At 28.8% G+C, this 10,364-nt stretch overlaps 1 protein-coding gene across 1 annotated transcript; it reads left to right on the top strand.

Moving 5' to 3' along the window:
- Positions 1-949: 949 nt before the first annotated feature.
- On the top strand, positions 950-2,844 carry LOC108830641 (transcription factor MYB34). The gene is made up of 3 exons (XM_018604236.2): positions 950-1,368; positions 1,501-1,630; positions 2,011-2,844. The coding sequence occupies exons 1-3, from the start codon at positions 1,236-1,238 to the stop codon at positions 2,693-2,695; spliced, it is 948 nt and encodes a 315-aa protein (XP_018459738.2). The 5' UTR covers positions 950-1,235; the 3' UTR covers positions 2,696-2,844.
- Positions 2,845-10,364: the final 7,520 nt, after the last annotated feature.

Below are 10,364 nucleotides of genomic sequence, written 5' to 3'. Positions count from 1 at the left end.
TTTGTCGGTTTGGATGAGGTATCGATTAGATCGATTGAAGCTCTTCGATTGTTAGAAGATTTGGGTGTGTTTGGTTTCGGGTCACGGATGAGATCTCAAGCTTGGTGATGAAGCTTTCCGGTGACAGAAGTTATGGAAACGATGACGTGATAGCAGGAACCGGTGAATCTCCGTTTAGTATCCTGGCATTGTGCTCTCGGCGGTGGCGAAATGGAGGCTGTGTTTTGTGAGCCGTCAATGGAGCTGCAACAATTAGGATTTCTGCTGTTTATGATTTTCATGTTGTGGGTTTTTTGGGTTGGACCTTGTTGTTTTTGGGCCCAATAAATCTAGATTGTAAGAATTGTAACCATGTGGACTGTGGCCTTTTTATATTAAAAGTTGATGGGAAAAAAAAATTAGTGTTTTCTTCTTTAGTTTTAGGGATATATTCCGAATTGAGATCTAGACTAATCCTAAAAAAATGCAGTTTACATATAGATTATTTCTCCGGATATTTTAATGGACCGGAAACATTAATTAATTCATATCCACATAATTAAATCCAGAGTTTTTAAAAATTCTGAAACACTATATATCATCCAATTACTCACTAAGATCCTTTACTAAGTTGTTTATTTTTCTTTCCTCTTATGTTCAATTACGTTTTAATCATATACTTCCTCCGTTTCATTTTATTTGTCGTTTTAGGTTTATACACACAGATTAAGAGAACATATGATTTTGTATATTTCCAAAATAAAAACACAATTACCTATACAACTAACCATGTTTCAACCAAAAAAAAATAAAATGTAAAATCTTTTTAATAAATTTTACATCGAAACTATAAAATGACACTTATTTTGAAATGAAAATTTTCCCCTACGATAATTAAATCGAAACGGAGGAAGTAATGTATTGTGGATCCTTTTCTCTATCTAGTAATTTGCCTATATAAGAGCATCTCTATATACTATAATATGTGCGAGAGAAAGAGAGTGAGGGAACACCGTTTGTTCTTGTTTTAAGAATTCGATATATAATGATAACACGTTCACGTGTTCATCGTCAAAAGAGTGTCTCAGTGAGCACAATCTTCAAGTGTCTTTTGGTTTTGATCAAGCGTTCTATTAAATTCTCTTAGTCATCTTTTCTAATCTCTTTCCTTTCATAGGTCTTTAGCTAGGGTTTCAGTTAGGTTTTAAATCAAATTAATAAATAAAAGCAAGAATCAATAAGAAGAAGAACCAGAGATGGTGAGAACACCATGTTGCAGAGAAGAAGGAATAAAGAAAGGAGCTTGGACTCCTGAGGAAGATCAAAAGCTTATTGCTTATCTTCAACTACATGGTGAAGGTGGATGGCGTACTCTCCCGGAAAAAGCTGGTAATTTTTTCTTATTTTTCCTTATCATATATATATATATATATATATATCGTTTAGTCATTAGGAATTTTAATAACTAATTAACAGCTATTTTTCTCTTATTTCTTACCATGTGTGTAAATATGTATCTAGGACTGAAGAGATGTGGGAAGAGTTGCAGACTGAGATGGGCTAACTATCTAAGACCCGATATTAAGAGAGGAGAGTTTACTCCTGAAGAAGACGACACTATTATCAAGCTTCATGCTCTTAAGGGTAACAAGTAAGAACCTTTTCCTTTATTTATTACCTTTTGCATTATATAATTCATCATTTAGTAACTTTTTAATGCTGCCTTTTTCTTCTTTCTAGATGTCACCTTGAGTATATATTGTAATATAATGTGTGAAAGATATAGATCCATTTTCTTATTATTGGAAAAGAATCCATCAACGTAGAGCTATCAGAATTTTAAACTAACTTGAAAAGTAGTCATCTACTTAATTCTTTTTTAAGTTATTGTTTCCGCGTAACTTTTATAAAGATATTTAGCTCTTTTGGGATAAATTATTCATTTTTTGGCTGAGTGTTCTTTTTAACGTATGATATTTCTTTTCTTTTTTGGGCAAAGTATAATATTTCTTATGCTGCTGATAATTGAAGGTGGGCCACAATAGCGACAAGTATAGCGGGACGAACCGACAACGAGATTAAGAATTATTGGAACACAAATCTCAAGAAACGCTTAAAACAAAAGGGTATCGATCCAAGCACACACAAACCAATCAATACAACCGATCAAACCGGTTCAGAACCAAAACACCATATCAGTTCATCCGGTTCCGCAAGGCTTCTTAACCGCGTCGCAAGCAAATATTCGGTCGATTCAAACCGGGATATACTAACCGGAATCATAATAGGAAACTCCACAAACATCGCCGACGTTTCACAAAACTCCGGCGACGTCGATTCTCCGACCAAGAAGTCGACCTCCATGCTGCTCAACAATATGGCGGCAGCGTCAAGCGCTCGCACATCGATTCTAATCAACAATGCGTCGACATCCCCCGGTTTCTCCGACAACTGTTCTTTCACCGATGATCTCACTGTACTCTTTAGCAACGAGGAGATCTCTGATATGTATATGCATGTCGATAATGTTGGCTTCATGGAAGAGCTAAAGGGTGTTTTAAGCTACGGCGTTGCTGACGCCGGACATATTAAAGATACGCCTGAGGTTAACGTAACTGATGAGATGGACTTTCTTGATTCTTGGAACGAAGAAGATGATTTAGATTTGGAAAAGTTTGTAAGTTCGTTAGATTCAAAGGTTGGTGTCTTTGCCTGAAGAGCTAAAGCAAAATCAATTACACGTTGGTTTTCCACTTAATCGATTCCTGTGATGGTCCTGATGGATTCATGTATCCTGTGACGAGGCAGGAAGAAAGAGATGTCATAATAAATTAATAAGAAAATAAGGTTAAATCCCATCAATAATATTTGTTTAGTTATCATAAAACAATAAAACAGTAGTCGTACAGAAGATGAAATCCCAAAGTTAAATATAACTCTTTACCCCACCTTCTAAATAGTAAACCCTTAATATTAATCATTAAACTTTAAACTTAAATAGAATAGATATATATATATATATATATATATATATAATTTGTTATTTGTATATTTTTAAATAATAAATTTAATTAGTTATTTACTTATAAGTACAAATATAATTTCATTTTACTATTTAATTAATAATATTTTTAAGATTGCCTTAAATATTATCTTAAGATAAATATTGGTCAACACTATATAAAATATTTTTAAAATAACTATTTCTCATAACTACTTTAATTTTTTAATAAAAAGAAAATTTTTAGTAAAAAAGAATTACTACACAAATTTCTGATATATATAACAAATGTACACAAATTTCTATTGTTTATGAGATGGGAAAAATATAATTGGTATTGTAGCACTAAAACAAACTAATTATACAATTTAATTTATTAGAGGATTTTTTATCATCAGCTTCATATAATAATCCAGTTCTTTTATATTAATATTGTGAAAATCGCATTTTGGAGATATTTCCATTTTCTTAAGGCTTTTATAATCAAATATATTTTTGTTATACTCTAATTTTCGCTATAATAATTAGCATAGATTATTTGACAGGTTCTAGAGTAAATTTCTTTGAAAAGATCTCTTTTGAAACATATATTTAATCAAAGAAAATGATTTATTTTTATCTAGAAAAATTTTATCGTGTAAACATTGAAAGTGACTAGTTAGTCTGTTATGGTCCGGGAAAAAACTTTAATTGTTTGAAAAACATGGAACAAGATCATTCTGATATCATTGAATTGTTAACATCCAATTAAATTTTGGTCTAGATTTCATTGCTGATTTATCTTGTAGTCGTATATGTGAGATCATATTTCTTTTAACAGGCTAGATTGTTCCTCAAAAACTTGTTTTGATTTTTTAGTGATGTACCATATCAACTTATATTTATCATCTTTGATAGATAATGTTGACTAAGAAATTTTAGCCAATAAAACAATATCTCAAACACCAATATTTCTGGAATCACTAATTAGACTAACAGGTGTTTCTCTTGTACACATGTATAAATATATAATAATAACTAACTAATATTTTATTTATAATTTAATTCATTTTATAATTTATATGTATAATTTATCACAAGTAATATGATGTTATTTTAATTAACCATGTGATTTTAGATGTATGATATCTTGCTAGTTTGGTATATTAAATTATATTTATTTTTCTAAATTCAATTATAATGTTTTTTTCGTTTTGTATATATCAAATATTTGTTTTATTTTGTGAACCCCCCTCCTTCCGTATATAATATTTGAGTACGACAAAGATAACGTGATCTTGTCTACACCGACTACTTTTTGGGGCAATTAGTTCACGTGAATGCGTAAATCTTTGTCGATCTTTTACACACACTATATATATCTTTTTTTTGGACAATATATATGCATAACATAACTATGGCATTTAGTTTCATGTCATCATACGAGTATATGCATAACATAGCATTCAAGAATAGTTATGTTATGCATATCACACTTTAGATTTATATAGGTTGTGACTTGTGAGTCGCAAACTTTAGAGGAAAAAATAGACAAAAAGATGAAAGTATCAGAAATTAAAACCACGAATCAGTGGTCGGATGGTACATAGTGTTTCAGGATCTCTAAGAGACCTAAGTTCGAATCCGTCGCCACCCAAATTATCTTGATTTGTGGTCATGTGGGTATTGACTATATTTTCGGCCCATTTGAGAACCGAAGAGAAAGTCCATCCATGAACTGCACATCTCCTTAAAAATTAGTTTGGACATTGGTTCGGGATATTCCCAGATTTAAACAAAAAAAAGTAGCAGATATTAAAAGATGGAAAGACTAAAAAAGAAAAAAGAAGCATAAAGCACATTTTGTCTCTCTAAATCGATGATAACATGTCGACAAAAAAAAATACATGATAACATGATAAATCTGGTTGATTGTTCTTTTTTCCTTATTAGAATAAAATTTAATTATACTTCCTCCTCCGTTTTGTAATATAAATAGCTTTAGAAGAGTTTTGTTTGCTTGACAAAAAAAGAGTTTTGTTTGCTTCAAAATATAAGTAGTTTTCATGTTTTAGTGAACACTTATTGAATATTATGTGAGTACTAATCAAATAATTTGTTTTTAATGATTGGTTGAATTTATAAATTAAATGATATTTAAAAACAAAATTTTAGTATTAGTGGTTTAAACGAAAATTACTTCCATTTTGAAATATAATGAAAATAAATATTTACTATAAATATCACTACTTGGTTGGTTTGGGTTTGAGTTTCGATCCAAGTGGTGTATAAGATGACTTGTAACAGATGATCAATCCATCCCTTAGCATTAGTCAGAAAGTATTCCAAACTTAGGTCAGGCATTATGGTATACTTTCAGGCTAATCCACTCTGTAGAACTAAGTACATTTCTTTTGGGGCCGACCGGATCAACCGATATAGGGTTTATAAAAAAAAAATATCAACAAATCAGAACCATAATTACTTAAATGTTTCATATGAAAACTTCAATATTGATGATATGCTGATCTCTTTTTCGATGATGGCACGTTAAAGAGCTTCACAATCCGAGTATCTCAGGCGACTGCAAGTTCATCCCGGCTTGTGCATCCGATTGGAGGGGTGGAAAAGAAGTAACTTTAGTGTTTGAAGTTGCTTATACAATCATTTTCTTCGCTAGTTTCCGGCTTAAGAGGCGGCAAAGAAATTAACTGCGAAGAAAAATAGAGGTTAAGTTTTCCCGCCCTGACTAACATAAACCAGTTTCTAATTGTGGATGTAGGATTTGAAGTTACAATAAGCAACTCGCATGTGTATCTTTCGTTAGTGTTGTGTCTAGAATTTACAAAGTGACTTGTCTGTGTGTCTTTTAAAAGTGCAGCTGACAGATTTGTGTTGCACAAATTTTCTTCAAATCACTTTTATATTCTGATGCTTATGTGCAGTTGAAATGATTAATAAAATGCGATTAAAAGTAGAATAAAGATATAATATTTACTTCGAGCGGCTAACTCAACTGATAAAACTTTATGCCCTAAGGTAAAGGTGGCTGATTTGAGTATCAGCAGCTTTGGAGAAGAGATTTAACAACATGTTTTTGTCCCTAGCCTAAAGAGATTATGAGTTTGATTGAGAACTTCTTGAAATAAAAACATAGAATAGTCAAAATGATACGTTTATGTTAATTTACCTAGTAATGTATATTCTTTTGTGTATATGTTAATTTGTAGATGTATTAGGAGATGATAAACAGATGATGTTTAAAATAAAAATATATCAATAATTATATTAGATTCTCATAAAAATAAAAAGTAAAATATGCATATATTTATATGATGATTAAATAAATAAAATTTTCAAGTCTAACAAAAAATATATTATTAGAGATATATATGAATTTTTAGTTTTAGTTTTCTTCATATCATTAAACATTATGTTTCACTTTTCAAACTATTTTCATCTTTGTGTTTCTCTTGATATTGATATGATTAGTTTTATGAGTTTCCTGATAAAATGTAATGAAACAGATCTTTGAGTTTCTCTTGATATTGATATGATTAGTTTTATGAGTTTCCTGAAGTTATATTTAGAAAATTTAAAATGTTTGTAAGAAATTTTCAAAAGTTCAACAAAACTTTAACAAGTTTCCGGTATTGTCTGAAATCTTGTTTTGCATAACAGTGCCCCAGTGCCACTTGTTTGTTTATAACGCATGTTTAATGCATTTTTTAGCTCAAGAATATGATGCAAGAAAAACAAATTGTTAGTTACAAAAAGATTGATAAAAGGTTATTGGACAACATTACATTTTGAGTGTGATTGGAAACACTTTAGAGTAATTAGGTGAAAAACAAATAGAGGAAAACAGAGGAAAAGAAAAAATGGAGACTGGAGTAAATGAGAGAGAATTGACTACATTTATCTATTTATATTATTTACTCCAAGTTCAACTTCAAATAAGAAGGTGGAAAGTTTTATTCCCAAACCATAAAAAGACAAAAAAAAACTGGAGTAAAATGGAGTAACAACTTTTCTTCTCTTTTTAACCTGATTGGTAGAGAAATAGAGTAAATGAAAGTAAAACACTTACACTCTATTAATTTTACTCTAAAAGGTCTATACAATCACATCCTTTATTTCAGTGGAATATACCTCACCGCCTTTTGATTTTATGGAAAAGTAGCCACAAACACAATAAACGTTCAAATGTTCTCTATTCTATTAAATTATGAACAGACATATTAATATAGGCTTTGTCTAACTATTATTTTTCTTATTTAAGGATAAATCGAAATGTATATCATTCTTACATAACCGTTTGTTCCTAACTAACCGTTTGCTTCTATTACAATTAATATGATTCATTTTCATTTAATCGTGGATATATAATGTGTTTAGTGGCCGACATACTTTCGTTGATAGTTTCTAATATAACCGCAGTTCATATAATCTTAATATATCTGTCCTATTAATAATTAAACATATGTTTACTGTCATATACACACTTCGTTTTTCATATATTTATTGACTATTACCCTAATGTAATTGTTTGTTATCAATATGCAGTTCACCACTAAAATAAGTTATAACAGCTTGGTATTAAAGCGGTTGGGATTACATTTATCACTTAAGATAGTCAAATCGATATTGATTATATATAATTCCACTAGCTATTATTAGCCTATTATGTCTTCATGTATCAAAGAATGAAGTGTATATAAGTTTGATAAAGAGTTAACATATTAATAAGGTGATGATTGTTTGGATGGTTTATAGATTTTAGATTTTGGTTTTTGGCTTTTAGTTTTTAGTTTTTATATTTTGGATTTTAGTTTTTGGTTTTTGATTTTGTAGTAGATTTTAGTTTCCAGAAAAACATGAATGGTGTTTTTAGTTTTTAGTTTTTGGTTTTTATTTTAAAAATATTTATTTAAAATTTTTGGTTTTTGATTTTGTTGTGCTTTTAGAATTTAGAAAAACTTGTCTAGTGATCTTTTAGTTTTTAATTTCAATATGTTTAGTTATCTGTTTGAAGTTGAAATAATAATAAATGGAAAATATTACTTACTATGAAAACAACAAATAATACAAAATATTACCACTTAAAATATATTTATTTATTTAATAAAATTAGTTTAAAAGAAAAAACAATTCAAACTAAAAATGAACTACAATTCTTATATATCTATATATATGACAACACATAATTAATAACTATTTTAAAAATTAATTATTTATATTTTAAAAATCTCCTATTATAAAAATATTGTAGAAAATATATTAATAGTTATATTTTAAGTTGTATTTAGTTCTACACATATTAAATACTCCCTCTGTTTTTAAAAGATGCATGTTCTGGAAAAAATATTTTTTTCAAAAAGATGTATTTTTTATGTTTTCTATATAAAAATTGCAAATTTTAATAAAATTAATTGAATTTATTGAAAGACTATTGGTTAAAATGCATTGAAATTTGGTAATTTCTAAAAACAATGCATGATTAATGTGTTTTCTTAATATGTGTGAAAACTCCAAAACATACATCTCTAAAAAACAGAGGGAGTAGTACACAACTGATAGTTAGTTTATTTTCATAATTCAGGATTAAAATCAAGTGTAATAAATATATAATACTTATAACTAACAATTTTTTTTGGGTATGATTATAACTAACAAAATTTTAAAGCATTATGGAATTAATTTACATAAACAAAACTCCAATAACTTGATTTGTAAAGCAAATTACTTTTTGTGAATTTCTGTTTCTTTTATAAATTGCTGAAGTGATTTTATACATGTAAAATAATTAACTTGTTAATAGAAAAAAGAAAACAAAGAAAGTGTACGTAGTGGAGGAGAAACCCATAAAATATGGATTTGGTTTCTATGTGTTAAATGGTAAAGGTGTTGAAAATCTGGTTTCCCTAAAAAATAGGGAATCTATTTTTCTATAATCTTGATTGGATGAAAACTAGATTTTAGAAAAACAAAAACCAGAATCTAATCTAGAATCAGTAAACAATCAACCTCTTAAATATGTGTATACCGGATGCTATAAAACCAAGATGAATATAAAAGGTTTATATACATGATCACACCAATTAATCTGTAACATATATAAATGTATTTTAATGAAAAAAATATAATTTTATCTATTTAATTACTAAACAAAATTGTAACTATACTTTGTTATTTTAAAAAGGTAACTGATTAGGAATAAAATACAAAATTAATGTGATGACTATGACACAAGTATATATTTATGCAACATCACAAATTAAATACAATTTTCAAAACTCTTTTACTAATCAGTCAAAAAATATTTTATACAAATAAAAATACAAATATAAAAACTAAATTTATAAAAAATGTAAAACAAAAAAAAGACGGATCAGAATCTTTTTTTTTTTGAAAAAAAAGTTCAAATGTTAATTGAAATAATATCTTTTTAGAATAATAGTTCTTTCTAAAGCATATTTCAAAAGAAAGTTCAAACCACGTGTCAGTGGTCAAGTGGTATGTGCTCCCTCCTGTTGTCCGCAAGGTTGAGGGTTCGAGGCTACTTCTTGCAGATTTGTGGTGATTATCTCGAGGGACCTTTGGGCCCAATACGGAGAAGCCCAGATCTGCTGCGCGTGGCCACTGGTGGCTTAACATGGGGTGATCACCAGCCCTCCTAGATGCCTTCGGCAGACTCTCTGGCGGGCAATGCCCAGATTTCCGAGATGATCATTAGGTGCTAGTCGGATTCTTCTCGAGGCATTCGGATACCAGGGTCATAAAAAAAAGCATATTTCAAAATTTTATTTATCTTTTCAAAGACAGTTAATGATACATAACATGTAAATTTCTGTGATATTACAATATACAACTTTATCATAATTTCTGTTTAATAGATTATGTTTAAAAGGTTTTGTTGTTTCATAATAGATGATGTTTTGGCATTTATATTTCAATTTTAACATTATTGAAACTGTTTAACCAATTAAATTAAACATATTTATTTATAACTGATTATATTATTTATATTTATATTTTTAACAGTGCTTTTAAGAGAGAGATGAATTTTATTAATTCTTGTTCTTTCTTTCAAAACATCATATATTACAGAACATCGGGAGTAGTTCCCTATTTTCAAGAAATTAATCTGTAATTTATAGAAATAATCTTATTAAAAAGATTACTAAAATGATCAATTATGATTTTATGTAAAATATATAGGTATAAAAATAGGTTCAAAACATAATATACTAAAATAATAAATTGAAAGATGTGAGGTTTTGGTTAAGTTTATTAAGGCATCTGCATTGAAGAATATTGAAAGGGGATCACACATTCTCCAAGAAAAAATAATAATAAAATAAGTGAATTTGTTGAACCTGTGCTGTGAGAAGCTCTTCCTACT

The sequence above is a fragment of the Raphanus sativus genome, chromosome 4 (genome assembly GCF_000801105.2).
Source record: "Raphanus sativus cultivar WK10039 chromosome 4, ASM80110v3, whole genome shotgun sequence".
NCBI classification, from domain to species: Eukaryota; Viridiplantae; Streptophyta; class Magnoliopsida; order Brassicales; family Brassicaceae; genus Raphanus; species Raphanus sativus.
Note: the sequence above shows the minus strand (reverse complement) of the source record. Positions and strands in the feature narration are given on the sequence as shown.